General features: G+C 41.4%; 1 protein-coding gene across 1 annotated transcript in view; it reads left to right on the top strand.

The window, feature by feature from the left end:
• The window catches only part of LOC138969514 (arf-GAP with Rho-GAP domain, ANK repeat and PH domain-containing protein 1-like), a 134,973-nt gene that overhangs the window by 9,255 nt on the left and 106,552 nt on the right, over positions 1-19,166 (top strand). The window contains exon 3 of the mRNA XM_070342329.1: positions 14,414-14,544. Coding sequence (XP_070198430.1) covers positions 14,414-14,544 — 131 coding nt within the window. The remainder of the gene's footprint in view (positions 1-14,413; positions 14,545-19,166) is intronic.

Below are 19,166 nucleotides of genomic sequence, written 5' to 3'. Positions count from 1 at the left end.
AAAATGTGCTGTTTGAGCATAACATGACGCCATGAAACATAACATGACACCGTGACAAAAGATAAAATTACATCCTCTGGAACTATGGGTGTAAGTAAGCCATCCAATTCAGATGCCATTGTGTGCACATATAAGGCTGCTACAGAGCTAAGTTCACTGAATAGGTGAGGGGCAACCTTAGAAAAAGTTTTTGTACCATGAAAAAATGCCCAAACATAACTTAAGACCATGTTCAAACCAATTAAAAGGAAAAAATGTATAGTCTACATTTACCTGTACAAAATGCTAGATAAAAAGGAAAGCTAGATGAAAATAGACTAAGAAACTATAAAAACGGAAAAAGTCACAAAATGTTGCCCAAACATAACATGACATACCCTGACATTCATGCGTTGGTGTCATGTTATGTTGGACATGAATTCCCAACCACAAGTACCAAAAAACAAAAAAACACTAACTAGAAGGGGAAAAAAAGCTATGCATGCTAGGTCCGGACATGCAAAAAGATTTTGATGATCTAGAATAACAAAAATAACCTATCCAAACTTAACATTACACCGAGGGGTGTCTCAGAACCGGCGTCAAGTTATGTTCAAACAGATTATGGTGAAATTGTATAATGCATTTTTCCTACAGATTATATTTTTGTTGTGCTGGGCTGCATTGCAAACAATTAGACTAAAGCATTATCCCATTTGAAAGAAGAGACTTATTTCACAGGTTTATGTTTAAACTCAATATTACACTACAACACTGTGACAGTTCAAGCTGACACCGATGTCACTTATGTTGTGTTTGGACATGGATCACATTAACTACAACACAAACGTGGTTTCTATGGGGGGGGGGGGGGGGGGGGGGGGGAGTTATTTGAAACAGATAATATCAATATTAAATTCTACATCTATTTTTCTTTACCAAAAATAAAATAAGTAAAAAACCGAGTGCCCAAACCTAACATTACACCAACCGTGGCAGCAGAGACAAGTTATGTTTGGACTAGCACTCGGCGATCAGACACAATAAGGGTCTACAAGTTCAGACCCAATGATGATGTTAATTCATAGAATTCAATCTGCCACAAAAATTAGTGTATGTTAGAAGACATTTAGTTGAACCGAGTTTAAACATAACGCTGACGACCTCGGACTTGGTGTAAAGTTGCGTTTGATCTCCCGCATCCCATAAATCATAATCAACCACGTATCTTGTAAATCGCAGTAAATGACTTTTAGGGGTACTTCACGAAGTGATTTCATGAAGGGATGCATCATTGATGGTTGAAAACGTACTTAGCTCTATCAAACCAAAAACGTAACAGTGACACCACATGATCGGCATGAATGCACATGACAATGCAAAAATTGACAAATGTAGGAACGTAGGGAAGTGTTGATGAAAGCACAACTATTCAGACAGGATCTCTAGTTTTATCAGAGAAACAGAACTCAGCACTCGAAAGCCTAATGTGGTCATTACTTCATATTCTATCCATAATTTCGCTGGATTTGCAAAAACGCAACAAATGACGCCAAAATAAAAACCTTACCTTTCGGCCTATCCTCGGCGTCCATCGCGCGCTTTGTCTTCAAATTTCGCAATATTCTAAATTGAAGTGGTTTTCACTTTCATGCCGGACTTAATCTAAAAAAAATGGAGTGAAAAATACACATAAATTGTTCTTTTTTCGTGTCCAAACGCAACGGTTTGTTGACACCATATCGCTTCCGCAAAATCAATGTAAATTTCTTGCTGCATCAGAGTTTAAAATGTTCGCTTGCTGATTAATCCAAGAACTAAAACATAAAATCTTTCAGATTAGAGGTTAATCACGTGTGTTGGATGCGGATATTTCTTTCAAGTTAACATCGATCGCTATCACCCAAACATGACACCACGCGTTGCGTTTGAGCACAATTGATGACGCTCTATATAAACAAGAAACGAACAAATATTTGACACGCACGTAACGTCAATAGGAATTGATAAAGTTTTAAGAATTGGAAATCAATACATTGATTCTTGACTCGATTCGATCTTTTTATGGTGAAAAATGCCGTCTGAAGTGACACACAGGTATGTCTGTCACGTTTTTCTTCCACCACGATCGTCGATTTTTTCATATAAAAAAAATTGTTTTTTAATGACAGAAAGCAAGTTTAACTCACATTATGTCATCACACGAAGCTTTGATTATATAAGAACAAGTGACAACAGTTTGATTTAATTAATTCTTTATCTTCAACCTTAGAATCGCAGTCAAAAATTGTCAGCTGGTGATTTCTGCACTCGAGCCACCTCCATGGCCTTGACCATTTACGATTTTGACATTGTTATTCTCCATTCAGACTGTTTTAGGCATTTGAGACCAGGTCTTTGGTGAGTTGAACTTGAAGTGCGTTGTTTACTTGTTATCAGATATGTGTCAAATCACTTGATACCCCCGCCCCCCCCTCTCTCTCTCTCAGATCTGTCTCTTTTTAATCTTATTATCATTTTAACAACCAAACAATTAACTGGTTATACAATTAAACCGTCCATCCAGCTCTCTTCTCTCTCTCTCTCGCAAGTGAATCGGGCCCGCTTCAAAGAAGAAATTGAGCAACTTCTCAAAGACCTGCATGACTATGTGCGTGTACTACGAACATTCCTCGAGACTGGAGAAAGGCTGAAAATGTTTCTCCGTTGTGTCGACTTAAAAGCAGCAACTTTATCCGGCAACGCGATCGATTACATTGACATTGGTCTCAGACTAAAGACACTTTCGACTTGGATGTGGCCAAGTAGATAATACTTCCGGGTTTGGTTTTCCACCCGTTTTTGTACCGTACCTTTGTCGCGCGTGATATTATTTAATACCCCCATTGCAAGGGGCCGATGGCCTTATACTTTCGTATTCTCTCTCTCTCTCTCTCTCTCTCTCTCTCTCTCTCTCTCTCTCTCTCTCTCTCTCTCTCTCCTCTCTCTCTCTCCCTCTCCCTCTCCCTCCCTCCCTCCCTCCCTCCCCCTCTTTCTCTCTCTCTCTCTCTCTCCCTCCCTCCCTTCTCTCTCTCTCCCTCTCTCTCCCTCCCTCCCCCCTCTTTCTCTCTCTCTCTCTCCCTCTCTCTCCCTCTCTCCCTCCCTCCCTCCTCTCTCTCTCCCTCCCTCCTCTCTCTCTCTCTCTCTCTCTCTCTCTCTCTCTCTCTCTCTCTCTCTCTCTCTCTTTCTGTATCATTTCCTCTAGATGTTAATTGTCAGGTTCGTGGTATTTTGTTAACTCGGGAAAACTCACCAGATCAACTTTTGTGCATTATTCATATTGAATATATTCTTAATGACCACTTGAAGCTATTTCCTGCAAGAATTCAAGTGCTTGTGAGCGAGGTCAAGCAAACAGGATGAGTCAGGGCCGGACCAAATGAGTTGTAAGGGGGGGGTTCCTCCTTTTTTTGGGCCTGTCAGTGTGAGTTGGTGGGGGGGGGGTACCTTTTTCTCATTGGATTTCACATTGAATAAAATTTGTTAGAGACACACACAAAATTTATTTAAAAAAACACAAAACAAAACAAAAACACTCAAAGCAAGATACATGCTTTTTCCAGGGGTGGGGTTCCGGAACCCCTGGACCCCCCCCCCCCCCCCCCCTGGGTCCGGCCCTGTGAGTTGGAACGTTTTTTGTGTAATTTTCACGGTGCTGCTGATGATTGTTTAATCTGTATGATGTTTCATAAAAACATTTTTATTAGAATAATAGAAATCTTTTCTTCTCCTGTCTGTCTGGGATTCCTTCCTTACTTACGTCCTTCCCGGAGTTCCTTGTTCCCTTTGGAGTAATAAAAGACAAGATGCGTGAAGCCGGCTGACACATGTGTATAATTCAGGTCTTGGTGTAAATTGATGAAATGATGTGCAGTAGTCATATCAATAGCGCATCATAAGCAAGCTGTGTACAATCTGTGATGAGAGACTGGCCAACAGCCGTTGCCGAAGAAGGATTTACTACTGTCATTGAAAGCTCTCCCTTTTTATTATGTGTTTTGCATGCTCACTCAAGCATGCAAAATGCAAACATATCGGTGTGGGCTGACTGCTGTCAACTGCACAGTGTTCGCTTGCGTTGTACGCGGTCTGTGTACGCGCTCCGTCTGTCTGTCAGGCCTGATGAGTTATTAGCAATCAGTTTAGGGCACACCACAGATCTGGGCTGTAGCGACTAGCGTTTACAATCCAGTGGAACCCCCCTTTTAAGACCTCCAATAATCAAACACAATCAAGTCTTAACAAGAAAATCAAGAGGGAGTCTTTAAAAGGGGGTACATTTACTGAGGTTATGAACAAAACGTTTGAGAAACAGGGTCTTAAGAGGGAGGGAGTCTTTAAAAGGGGTTCCACTGTAGTCTATCTTCGGGATGACAAAACCGGCTGATATATATTATACATGTGTGCTTATTTTTATTCTAGATTATCTTATAACTATAAGTGGTCGTTGTCTATGAATTGTGTTTAATGCTTGTATGTGATTTCTTACGAGGAAACTTTTTATATGTAAAATGTTGAATTTTAATGTCTAATGTGAAGCGCCATGAGACTGCCATTTGGTGGTGAACAGCGCTATTAAAGAATGTTTTATTATTATTATCCCATAACCCTCGCAAATAAAGATGTATCCGATCCGATCTTATCTTATTTTATCGTATCTAGACACTGGTTTTGCTGATAATATCAGAAACAATAGGCACGATTTCTATTTTAGAGATATACTGTCCGCTTGTAGAAGTGGTTGTGGTTGTGGTTGTTTTAGCCAGATAACCATACTCTAATGTTGGAAGCCTTCCGGACTTGAGGCTTTTCAAGAGAAGAGATTTAGGGTTTAGAGAGGGGTTTTTTTTCATTTTTTTTCACTTATTTATTTTGTACAGGGACAACACAAGCAAACAATGAGGACATTATGAACGTGCTGCAATACAGTCAAATGATAATACAGTCAAAGAAAAAGAAAAAAAAAGAGAGTTTTGTTACGGACAACTGAGGTTCATAACTTTCTACTGTATCGATATATATATATACGACTTGTGTCTGTGTGTGTGTTTGTGTATCTGTGTATTTGTGTGTTTGTGTGTTTGTGTATTTGTGTATTCGCCATGCACGGCCAAAGTTCTCGATGGATCTGCTTCAAATTTGGTGGGCATATTCAGGTAGACCCGGGACACGACACAACCTGGTCGATATTTCAACACGTGCTCTCAGCGCGCAGCGCGGAACCGATTTTGGTTCCACCTCAGCTATTTTGGTTCCACCTCAGCTACCCGGGCCCCCATACCGACACACCATAGCCGCTACACCACATCACAACGCCAAAGTTCTCGGTGGATCTTTTTCAAATTTGGACACCGTATTCAGCTACACCCCGGACACAATATCATCGATGAGATATATTTCAACACGTGCTCTCAGCGCGCAGCGCTGAACTGATTTTGGTTTTTGTGTTCATTTCACCATTATAAGTAACTCTTCCTTATCTTCTCCAGTGTTTGGCGTTTATCTCCCTTCCTTCGTGTGGCTTTCCCGTTCAGTTGTAAGTTACTACTATTTTTATAATGTCACTGCGCTGTCCACTGCGCTGAGCGTCTTCGGATATTCCCGGCGTTCTGTTACTGTTACTATTTTTAGAAGGTCAACGCAGTGTACAGAACGTAAATTGGACCCGTAAATTATCCTCACTGTAAAAGTGCAAAGGTCGAATCAATTTATAGCCACGCGAAAAATACACTGTCATCTATCTCTCTATAGATACGGCTTCTCTGTGTTTTTGTGTGTGTGTGTGTGTGTGTGTGTGTGTGTGTGTGTGTCTCTATGTGAGCAACACCTGTGCATTGTTCAGTTCTGTTTGTGATGTGGTCTGGCGGCTTTTGTGTAATTTTATGTGAAAGCGGACAAACACTCAAGTCCTTAATGGCTCAAAACCGTAGGACTTTTAATATTAATTTTAACGTAATTTTATGTACTGGCCTTCCTTTGAGAAGCCATAACTTGCTCAGTCCTGTTTGAGTGGAGTTCGCCTCCAAAGGTGATTAACACGGTTACATTCGTCGACAAGGATGGGACTCGATATGGTCAGGAATGGCATTATGGCCACTGAATCATTTTCGTGCTGTTCCCATTCCACGAATCTGGGAGGGACCTAAGCTTGGCGGGTCCATTGTTCGGACCCGGCGAAGCCGGCGTACGGCTCTAAGTACTTCTTCCCGGCGAAGCCGGCTACCCGGCGAAGCGGGTATTCATTCTAGTTCCTAATACATACAATGATACATATGTATCTCTGGCCCCGGCAAAACTTCAAGCTCCTGGGGTTACATGCAGTGACTGACAGAGCACTTTGAACTGCTCAACCAACCCACCCAGTACCCACGTACTCACACTCTGCTCTGTTCGAGTGAATCGCTGTCACGTCTGTGTGCTTTTGAGAAGAGGCAAGGAATGACAAGTTCCCTTACAGTTCGAGAGGCCCGACTGAACCGGGAAAGAACTGAAAGTGAAAGAGGCAGTGACTGCTAAACGCAAAAGTCTTTTTCTCCGAAATTTGAAATCAGAGGCACATGACACTGGTTACCGGGATTAGGGTAAGGGTGAAGGTCTTGCGGCGGAGGTACTTTCTAAGTTCCTTCCCGTGTAAACCATGACACGTCAGAGTATCTATTCATTTGGACACATACCAAAAACCAGCGGCCTGACTGCATTATGTGCAGAGTGGGACCTTCCTGGTGAATTAATGTGTAACTAACACTGCATTATGTGCAGAGTGGGGCCTTCCTGGTGAATTAATGTGTAACTAACACTGCATTATGTGCAGAGTGGGACCTTCCTGGTGAATTAATGTGTAACTAACACTGCAAAATTATGTCAGTAACACACCGGCATGGTTGGCCTAGTGGTAAGGCGTCCGCCCCGTGATCGGGAGGTCGAGGGTTCGAACCCCGGCCGGGTCATACCTAAGACTTTAAAATTGGCAATCTAGTGGCTGCTCCGCCTGGCGTCTGGCATTATGGGGTTAGTGCTAGGACTGGTTGGTCCGGTGTCAGAATAATGTGACTGGGTGAGACATGAAGCCTGTGCTGCGACTTCTGTCTTGTGTGTGGCGCACGTTAAATGTCAAAGCAGCACCGCCCTGATATGGCCCTTCGTGGTCGGATGGGCGTTAAGCAAACAAACAAACAAAATGTCAGCAACAAATTCTTACTGCGAGCATAAAGGCAGTTGATTTTGGGTATTAGTCCAGTATGATGATCCCGTTTAAAAGCCTGACAAGCCTGCTTTCATACGAAGGAAGCTAGCTTCAAGCAGATGTAGTGAGGCTTTGGAATCCCCTGAAGTTTTGAAACTGTCATGCAAAAAAGAGACATTGAAGTGGTGACATATAATTTGGGGATGGGGGGGGGGGGGGGTGGTGGTTGGAAGACAGGTCCCCCAAGGCTGCCCAGTAATCTGAAATGATAGCGATGTCGACAAGGAAGAAAATTACAAGCAGTAGACGTTTGCAATGCGGTCATACTTATGCATATTTTTTCGTGCACCACTCAAACGATTAATAGCATCTACTATACTCTAGGTACACTTGAACGCCGAATATGATCAAAATCGAGCGTATTTTTGTTCAAGAACAAACTAATACGACTGAATAAGAAAATGTAAACTGAGATTAAGTACTTCGGGACTGTTCGACGTCCATAAATCTTCGGGGATTATCCTTATTTTGCTTCAAATCAATAGAACCGATGTGCGCAGTTTGAGTGATGGACGCAAACAACGTGTTTAAGCCGCCTTTATGTAATGAAGCGGCTTTTAGCTTTCACTCTGTCTGTTAGGTTGTTTGGTTGTTTGATTGAAGTCGTGTTTTGTGATACAGTGTATTTGAATATCACAAAAGAACCAATGATTTAATTTCATTTACGCACATTTCCGTTCTGATCTCTTTGCATACTTGATCATCATGTTTAACATTTCCTCTTTCCTGGCCTTTTAGTCGTTTCCTGCGTACTGTCAGTTTTAAAAGCAATACGGTAGTACGGAAAGAGTGTTTGTGTGAGTGTGTGTGTTATCCGTTCTGTGCACCAGAAGTGTTTTTACAACCGAAACTTTCGTGTACTGGTACTGGCCCATGCATTTCTGTAAATACTGTTCAGGAAAGTATTCACCTTGCTTGTACTGTCCTGACGTGCTAGCGTCAACACTATCCGTAAAACGACTTTACATTTAATTTATAATACGTTTTTAACCTTATCGAACATTTTATAACATTTATTTTTTTTAAACATCACCGGATCACCTTCCTCTCTCTGTTTCTTCAATCTCTCTCTATCTCTATCTCTATCTCTCTTTATCTCTCTCTCTCTATCTCTCTCTATCTCTCTCTGGCCTCTCTTTCTCTCTCTCTCTCTCTCTCTCTCTCTCTCTCTCTCTCTCTCCTGAGTAATGAAGATCAATCAATCTCTCTCTTGCCGCCCCCCCCTCTCCCTCTAAGTTGCTCTCCCTCTCACATACCCACAACTGGCTCCCTCAACCCTACCTCTTCCCCCCACGTTCCCCCTCCCGGCCCTCCTCTCCAAGCCAATATTCATCAGGTCACGCACGTACGTACACACACTGCGCACACATACCGCACGCACGCACGCACTCACTCACTCACGCGCACGCACTCACTCACTCACTCACACACACACACACACACACACACAGTCACGCACACACACACAGTCACGCACACACACACACACAGTCATATATATATTACATACACATGACTAATGTCAATGTCAATTTGAATTTGATTTTGGGGGATTTACCCCATGTGTTGAGGAATACTTCCTAGTTTCGGTGTAATGTACTGTCTGCCTTCATAGACTATCAATCTTGTTGTGGGTAATGCAGGCCGCCAGATATTTTGGAACGAGGAAATGTTTTGATGTGGTTGATTTCCCCCCGAATGTGACCTCGAAGAGCTTGGCCACAAGAAAAAAAATGCACTTGATCTAAGTCATTGTTCAGTGATTACAAAAGGGGAAGCTCGATGCGTAGTGTTTTTTTTTTTTATAGATTCTTTATTTACCGTTACTTGAGTCAGTTTAAAAAACAGGGGGGGGGGAATACTTCAATTCATATCTGTGAAACAGTTCATAGCTCTTGGAATTATACTTAAATTAATATGTGTGTGTGTGTGTGTGTGTGTGTGTGTGTGTGTGTGTGTGTGTGTGTGTGTGTGTGTGTGTTTTGTTTGGATGAAGTCACTGCAAACTTACATTCAGTACCTGTATTTGAAGGTATGTTTTTTTTTACCTCATTCGGTTTCAACAGTTTTTGAGAAGTTGACATTTTACTACACTCCGACGCGTACACAAACGCAATCTGAAGTCTTTCCTCAGAATGTCCTTGAAATCCTGCCTTTGATACATGGTTACGACTGAGAATCTGAGGTTTCCTGCGCATTGGAGGATTTTTCTCTTCGCATGTGAAGACGTCTGCGTTATGTTGATTCCACTCAGTAAAATTGATCAAGTGGCGACTTCACAGCACTTAAAAGCAAAGCACGTTTTGACGTGTGAGTTTGTCACTGTGTACACATTCCAACCACAGGGATAGGTTTTTGTTGTTGAGAAGTTGGTGCTTTCGAAACCCGCGTCGAAAGAGTTACTGACGATGCTGTTGGCATCGGAATCCTGCAGCTACCGAGGGTTTTTTTTCTTACAAAGGGAATTTGTGGTTCCATGTCAGGAGTTGTGGGCGAGGTGGTGTATCTGAATCTTGTAGGTTAAAAAAAAAAGAGTGCAAGAAGAGCCTGTGGTTCCAATATGTTATCAGAGTTCTTGACGCGGTTTGGCTTCTGGACCATGTCGGTCAAGATATGTTACCAGAGTTCTTGACGCGGTTTGGCTTCTGGACCATGTCGGTCAAGATATGTTACCAGAGTTCTTGACGCGGTTTGGCTTCTGGACCATGTCGGTCAAGATATGTTACCAGAGTTCTTGACGCGGTTTGGCTTCTGGACCATGTCGGTCAAGATATGTTACCAGAGTTCTTGACGCGGTTTGGCTTCTGGACCATGTCGGTCAAGAGTTATACAGAAGTTATGGTGCTTCTCAATCACGTGGTTGAACAGAAGTTATGGTGCTTCTCAATCACGTGGTTGAACAGAAGTTATGATGCTTCTCAATCCCGTGGTTGAACAGAAGTTATGATGCTTCTCAATCACGTGGTTGAACAGAAGTTATGATGCTTCTCAATCCCGTGGTTGAACAGAAGTTATGATGCTTCTCAATCACGTGGTTGAACAGAAGTTATGGTGCTTCTCAATCCCGTGGTTGAACAGAAGTTATGATGCTTCTCAATCACGTGGTTGAACAGAAGTTATGGTGCTTCTCAATCCCGTGGTTCAAGCTGTAGATGACTTCTCCGAATTTTGTACAAAAGGTGTTAATGGGGTTCTAGGTTTTACAGTTAATATGAGTTTCTGGTTCCATTGTTTTGTGTTCAGATTTGTTTGTGGTTCCGAATCTTGTAGTAGCGATGTGCGTGTGGTTCCGAATCTTGTAGTAGCGATGTGCGTGTGGTTCAGAATGTTGTAATTAAGGCACGTTCGTTGTGCCAATTCTCGTACTTGCAATGAATTGTTTTTCCAAATTATGTTGTTATGATTATGTTTGTCGTTGCGAATCTCAAAGTGTTGGGTTCAGCGGCTCGAGACGATCGAGTTTGTGCTTACGAATGTCATAGTGAAAGATGAGTTTCTGCCTCCAGTACCCGCTGTTGTAGATGTTTCGCATGTTCACAATTACATAGAAAGAAATGACCACAAACACGAGCAAGTCTTTTAGACTACGAAGAAGAGTAGAGGGGAGTCCCCCCGAAAAAAACCGTTATCCCAGATACATTGTCAATCTTGTTTACGGAGCGCGTTTCATGAATGTTTACTGGATATGATGTTCAAATTAACATTTGCTTGATAAGTATATGTAGTACATTGAGGCTGACGGTTGGATCAGCACCCGCATGTGCGGTTGTTGTTTTTGTTTTTATTTAATGTTTATAGTTTTGACTGTATGTTGACAAGTGACTGGAAGCTTACGGACATAGTTATCTATATATATATATGCAGGGTTTCATTTACTAGTGCGCTCTGCGCTATTGGCGCATTAAATCTGAAAATGTCCCATCACAATTTCCGTCAGTGCGTCAAAGGGCGCATTGAGATTACGTACCACTGCGCCAACAAATGTACACTTTACATCGGGTTACACACACACACACACACACACACACACACACACACACACACACACACAAACACACACACACACACACACACACACACACACACACACACACACACATATATATACATATACAGAGATAACACAATATAGCGGCTAATTCTCAGATGGCACCATATTGTACCATTTTGCATCTTTGGTCAAAAGTCGCATCTTGCCTTCGACTATGTCCCATCGGAATTTGGTTGAGGGGGACAAATGTCCCATTGCCTTTTTCTCCCTGGTTAAACCCTGTATATATATATATATAACTACTAGAATGAATACCCGCTTCGCCGGGCACCCGGCTTCGCCGGAAAGAAGTAGAGCCGAATGATATACGGCGAAGCCGGGAAGAAGTAGAGCCGAATACCCGGCTTCGCCAGGAAGAAGTAGAGGAATACCCGGCTTCGTTGTGGACAGTGACCTTCTAAAAATAGTAACGGGAATATGAATTGACGCCACACGAAGGAAGGAAGATAAACGCAAAACACTGGAGAAGATAAGGAAGAGTTACTGGGAATGGATCTGGGAAGATGAACAGAAAAACCAAAATCGGTTCAGCGCTGCGCGCTGAGAGCACGTGTTGAACATTCTCATCGACCAGGTTGTGTCCGGGGTCTACCTGAATATGCCAACCAAATTTGAAGCAGATCCATCGAGAACTTTGGCCGTGCATCGCGAACACACACACACACACGCACACACATACACACACACACACACACAGACAGACAGACAGACAGACACAAGTCGTATATATATATATAGATATGCGTCCATGGTGGTTTGATCAGGAAAGTAGAGGTTATCTTGTACAGTTAACCTTTGAACTTTGTGATATATTGAAAGAGCAAATCTGTTTTGAGATAGAACGGCAACTTCCTTGTAGAGGAAAACGAAACTGGAGTGGATGACCCTGGGTTAATCGTTTGTTGTGTTGATTGAATGCGCACTACACACACATCTCTTTCACTTATGTTCTACTTTGAGCTCTTCGAAGATTTTGAATCTTGATAGTCGACTGTTTGTGTGTGGAGATCTTGACTGCCAATGATCGCGGGGTTTTGTGTGCGGATATCTTGAATATCATCCTCCGCTCCTGCAGATTTCAGTTTTTTAGAAGGTCTGGAGTTTTGATCCTCGACTGCTGTAAACCTTCCGAGGAAGCTCCACAGAGTTGTTTTGTCTTGATGTGACAGTATCAGGACCATCGCTTTACAATTTTATCTGGAAGTGTTATGAACACGGTGTTAGATTGTTCAGTTAAACATACCAATCGGTGACGCGTCTGTTTTGAACAGATCCATTGTGATTTTCACGCCATCTTTGCAACCAGCGTGGTCGATCACCTTGGAAAATGGACGAAGCCGCCGTTGACTAAACTTTTTACTGAAAGTTTGATACACCTGGCGTTTGGGTTGTTTGTTGCAAGACGTGTGCATTTGTGACGCGTTTAGCAGTGTGTTCCGTGTTTGATGTATCTTGCACAGATTTGTGACGCGTTTAGCAGTGTGTTCCGTGTTTGATGTATCTTGCACAGATTTGTGACGCGTTTAGCAGTGTGTTCCGTGTTTGATGTATCTTGCACAGATTTGTGACGCGTTTAGCAGTGTGTTCCGTGTTTGATGTATCTTGCACAGATTTGTGACGCGTTTAGCAGTGTGTTCCGTGTTTGATGTATCTTGCACAGATTTGTGACGCGTTTAGCAGTGTGTTCCGTGTTTGATGTATCTTGCACAGATTTGTGACGCGTTTAGCAGTGTGTTCCGTGTTTGATGTATCTTGCACAGATTTGTGACGCGTTTAGCAGTGTGTTCCGTGTTTGATGTATCTTGCACAGATTTGAGTGAAACATAGAACTCAGTGACACGTCTCGGAACACTGTGTGCTCTGCGTTGAAGTCACTAAGTGGACACTTTTTTGTGTTGTTAAACTGTGACTACTCTCACTTCGTTTTCTTTGCTCTCGGCATCATAGAAAGTCTGTAATGTCCCAGTTAAACAAAGGTGTGAGCGATGTGTGAAAATAACGGGAGGCGCGAGTCCCAACTGTTAGACGAGTGGTTTGGCAGGGGTGCGTTCCGAGAACCTGATGCCAGGTTGTCTACTGTCTCGGATGATTCGGGTTCAGGTCAGTGTCATCATTTGGATGGTGCGGATGAGTGGTTGAATAAGGAGATGTTGAAAATGACGACGATGATGGTAATGATCATGATGATGATGGTAATGATCATGATGATGATGATAATGATCATGATGATGATGATAATGATCATGATAAGGAGGAGGCACAGGATCAGGATAATAATGTGGACGTCAATGATGTGGAATCGAATGCTGTCTGTCTGTTTCCTCCCTCCCTCCCTCCCTCCTTCCCTCTCTCTCTCTCCCTCTCTCTCTCGCTCTCTCTCTCTCGCCCTCTCTCTCGCTCTCTCTCGATCCCCCTCTCTGTTTCCCTCTCTGTTTCCCTCTCTCTCTCTCTCTCGCTCTCTCGCTCTCTCTCTCTCTCTCTCTCTCTCTCTCTCTCTCTGCGCGTTTATATTTAATATCTTCACGTTTATTTATTCACGTCTTATTTCCCCTGGCCCTCCACCTAGCTGTAGGTCAGTCACTCAACCCTTCTGTACCAAACATGTTCCCATCGGTTCGTGTGGGGCTAGTATGATGATGATACAATTGCCTGTGGCCGTGCAGTTGAAAGTGTAGCGTTAGTGTCGCGTACATTGCACTAACGAGCAAGTCATGGAAAACAGCCTGGTTGCAAAGGCGCAGTCTGAATTAATAAAAAAAATTTTTTATGTGCACACATGTGTTTTCACGCTGACTAACACGCTAATTGACGAATAAGCACATCATGGGTGTGTTTGAGCGGGGAAGTTGCTTCATCGATCTGCCTCAGGTGATTAATATTAACTTGTTTATTGACTCTTATCGCATTTACCGTTTGGAAGCTGTGTTTCTGATTGTGCTACAAGACCGTTTATGCAAATGCTGAATGCAATGATTATTAAGTTTTCATTCATCTATTAGCTGAGTGTATTTGATATTTCGTTGTTCATTCGCGTATGAGCTGAGTGTATTAATCACATTTTTACGGTTCATGTGTCTTCTTTTTGTCTTTTTTTCCCTCAGAGTTGAGCCGTAGCATCGACAGCAGTGACAGTTCAGAGGATCTGTTTTCTATGACACCGTCATGCAGTTACCAAGACAGCCAGCGTGCGTCAGATTCACTGGCTGGGGCCAAGATCATCTCTTCCGTGGCGGTATGTGGAATAGGTTGTCGTCGTTGTTGTGGCGATATATGTGTGTGTGTGTGTGTGTGTGTGTGTGTGTGTGTGTGTGTGTGTGTGTGTGTGTGTGTGTGTGTGTGTGTGTGTGTGTGTGTGTGTGCAGTGTTTTCTTTCTCCCTCTCTCCGTATGTGTTTATTACTGTTGTCTCTTTGTATGACAGTTGACTTCCCATTACTCAACTCCTGGCTTTACGCGTCAAAGTTTCTGGCTTGGGTACTAGCCGAGTAGAGTTCGTACGGTAAAGGCACTGATGGCGTAAACTGACAACGTCAATGTTCAGAGCCCCGTGATGCGCTCGGACACTTGGGGATGGTCAGTTCGGGTACATGTATTAACCCCCGGCTAACCCTAGTCGGCTTCTGTCGCTGGTGGAGGCCAGGTAAGGTGTGCTGACAGACACACCTGTTGGACGATGGCGGAGCGCTCACTGGAACAGGTCCCGGACGAGAGAATCGTGAAAAGTGTATGGGCGTCGGGCAGCGCCGACCTGTGACCCAATCAGGTATTTATGGGGTTTTTCATCACGCCGCCGCTGCCCGTGAGTTGATCACCCTCCGCTTCATTGTTGGGGGGGGGGGGGAATTCAACAGTGAACTGTTTATTGTTACTTATACATCCGGTTGCGATCTTTCCTTTGAAGGGATTAACCATTTTGATGTTAGTCGCTTCTCTTCTTGTGCGGCTAGTTATAAGTACTGTGCTGCGCTATGTGTGCTTTTTTTGGAGTCCACATGATCTTTTTATCACAAGCTAATACACGAACAAGAAAATTTGCTGATTCAAATCAGCAGGTTCCCAGACGTTCCTTTATGTAACTTTTAGGTGAATGGCAAGGACTACTACTAAAGTAGTCCTTGGTGAATGGTCAAAGTGGTTTCTTCAAAAAACAGTCATGGCAGGGTGTTTGTGTGTGACACTTGTCCGAGTGCTAGGGTGAAATAGTGAAATGGTTAAATAACGCAAGTTATTTGAAGGAAAAAATCTTGTTTTGTTCCCGATCAATATTATGCAAGCTAGGGTTTTGTTTATGGTAAATATGTTCTGAAATGGACTACATGTATAGTTATATTATGCTCACACTCAGTCATCTTGCACAACAATGCAACACATGGATTGGATTAATGGAATGACATGTATTTGTCAACAACGAATCATGGGATAGAAAACTACAAAATGTGAAAGAAAGTACATTTAAACAATAAATGTAATACTGATTGTTAAACAAATGTAACACCGTTAATTGAACGCCATTGTGATAATAGCACCAGTAACAAGATATTGGCAAGTGCAATGATGGTGGTATTGTAATTACATTTATTTGTCAACAACAAATCAGGAAATAGAAAATTCAAAACGGGAAAGAAAATGTTTATGTTAACAAAATCCTGAAATCAATTTTAAGTAAGCTATTGCCGTCAACATGGAAAAATTGCGCGAGTGTCAATTGGTACAGTAAAACTAAACGTTTTATTGGACATTAGCGCAATTTTTCCATGCCGACGACGATATGTAGATTGTTTTATGTCACACCCACAGCTTAAAAATAGTTTGGTTTGATCGAGAAATGTTTGAGTTATGAAAATAATTATATTTATTTGTCAACAACAAATGACGAGATAGAAAAATTAAAAATGGGAAAGAAAATGTGTTATGTTAACAAAATCCTGAAATCAATTTTAAATAAAATATTGTCGTCAACATGGGAAAACTGCGTTAGTGTCAATTGGTACAGTAAAGGTAAACAACATTTCACTTGACATTAGCGCAATTTTGCCATGGCGACGACGATATGTATATTGTTTTATGTCACACTCACAGCTTTAAAAATAGTTTGGATTGACCGAGAAATGTTTGAGTTATGAAATAATTATATTTATTTGTCAACAACAAATGACGAGATAGAAAAATAAAAAATGGAAAAGAAAATGTGTTATGTTACACAGCTTAAAAATAGTTTGGATTGATCGAGAAATGTTTGAGTTAGAAAAATAGCAACTGCTTGGATTGTAAAAAGAAGTCTAGAAAATGGAGTTTTGGTGCATTAGTGAAAAACATAATTGGCATAATTATACATTGTTAATGTTAATTGAACATGATCCAGATATCATCAGCAACATGATTCAGATATCATCAGCAGCAAGTTATTGGCAAGTGAAACTGTAAACAAATGTTAAAGACAGTGGGTTTGAGAAACAGTAAAATATAGTTTGATACATGTAGTAATGATTGGTACGCATGCTGACGTTGTTAATCAACGTGGAAAAATTGCGTTAGTGTCAATTGGTACAGTAAAGGTAAACGTTTCACTGGACATTAGCGCAATTTTTCCATTTATGTGAACTCCATTATTACTGTCACATCTGTTTTACAAATTACACCCATAATCCAAACCAACGCGCAAACACACACACACCACAACTACACACATATTTACTCGTTACCATTGGCCAACGCTCGTCACAACACTGATAGACTACGAAGCAATCTCTTCGATCATCTCTTCGCTGAGTCGGTCACACTTTTGCTCACCCCTGCCAACAATCTCAAACGTATCCTTTTTACATTTAGTCAAGTTTTGACTAAATGTTTTAACATCGAGAGGGAATCGAAACGAGGGTCGTGGTGTATGTGTGTGCGTGTGTGTGTGCGTGTGTGCGTGCGTGTGTGTAGAGCGATTCAGACCAAACTACTGGACCGATCTTTATGAAATTTTACATGAGAGTTCCTGGGATTGATATCCCCGAACATGTTTTTCTTTTTTTCGATAAATACCTTTGATGACGTCATATCCGGCTTTTTGTAAAAGTTGAGGCGGCACTGTCACGCCCTCATTTTTCAACCAAATTGGTTGAAATTTTGGTCAAGTAATGTTCGACGAAGCCCGGACTTCGGTATTGCATTTCAGCTTGGTGTCTTAAAAATTAATTGATGACTTTGGTCATTAAAAATCTGAAAATTGTAAAAAAAAAAAAAATTATAAACCGATCCAAATTTACGTTTATCTTATTCTCCATCATTTTCTGATTCTAAAAACATATAAATATGTTATATTTGGATTAAAAACAAGCTCTGAAAATTAAATATATAAAAATCATTATCAAAATTAAATTGTCAAAATCAATTTAAAAACACTTTCATCTTATTCCTTGTCGATTCCTGATTCCAAAAACATATAGATATGATATGTTTGGATTAAAAACACGCTCAGAAAGTTAAAACAAAGAGAGGTACAGAAAAGCGTGCTATCCTTCTTAGCGCAACTACTAACTCGCTCTTCTTGTCAATTTCACTGCCTTTGCCATGAGCGGTGGACTGACGATGCTACGAGTATACGGTCTTGCTGAAAAATTGCATTGCGTTCAGTTTCATTCTGTGAGTTCGACAGCTACTTGACTAAATGTTGTATTTTCGCCTTACGCGACTTGTTTTTCAATCACTACAAAATTATCATACAGCTTTTTATGTCTCACTAAATTATAAATCAGATGTATGTGGTTGTTTGTTGCCTTGAATGCCCCAAGGGGCAAAAATGAGTGTTTCTTCCATACTAATAAGCCTCATTTGCCTAAACCATATAGGGAGTTATCCGTCCTTAGAGAGTTAATTTTTTTTTATATAAATCCCATGCTAATTTCAAATACAGCGTTTTGCTATTCACTTCAATATAATAGTAAATAACAATCAAGAAATAACGAAGTCGTTAAACCACAATTTCCCAGATATTTACACTTTTCATTTTGTTTCAATTCACACCACAAAACATACACTTCGCCTTTTGCTATTCAGTCTCAAGTCTACATAATAATAGTATAAATCATAACTAATTTTCTTCACATCATCAATGTTGCCTCACATGTTCTTTGTACAATCGTTGGTTTTCACAATAAATATTGCATTACTGTAATTGTCTTCTTTTTCTTTAACAATGTCTTTCCAAAAACAAAACTCAAAGACCACAAAAGCAACCTACTCCTATCTCTCGTCTCTCTTCCTGGGTACAATGGTACCTAAGACTTACATTCAAATGCTTACATTTCCATGCTACCCACATTGACAAAATACCAATAATTATTCAAAACAAATGAACGAAGGGAAAAAACCGTTGTGTGCCCTATCGCATGGCGTTGAAGCGAGTTACTTCCCTTACACATTCAATCACACTAGTTGGTTTGCGATTGTCGCTGTACCGTTCTTTGTATATTTTTAACGTGGGAGATCTGAGATAGTTTTTTTGTTGTATTATATAACCTATTATAGTGTAATTTTGCATCATGCTGTAACAGTTTCAAGAAAGAATGACAAAAAAATTGAAATACATTGCTGCAAACAACTAAGTTTGCCGAAAATTAGTTCCGGAATGTCACCATTCGCACAGCCAAATGCCTCCGCATAACCCAGACCTCCGGGTCTGGGAATACAGCTTCCATCAACACCTCTTTGTTGTGCCCATCAGCATGCACCGACTCTCATGCGTGGTCCTACCTTGAATTTAAGTTGTGTTTTTTTTTAAGCAACTTTGCAAGGGACATTTACAGTAGTATGTACAGAGAATCGAGGAGTGTATGTGTACACGCACTGGGGACAGATCGTGGAG

Source organism: Littorina saxatilis, linkage group LG6, assembly GCF_037325665.1.
Source record: "Littorina saxatilis isolate snail1 linkage group LG6, US_GU_Lsax_2.0, whole genome shotgun sequence".
NCBI classification, from domain to species: Eukaryota; Metazoa; Mollusca; class Gastropoda; order Littorinimorpha; family Littorinidae; genus Littorina; species Littorina saxatilis.
Note: the sequence above shows the minus strand (reverse complement) of the source record. Positions and strands in the feature narration are given on the sequence as shown.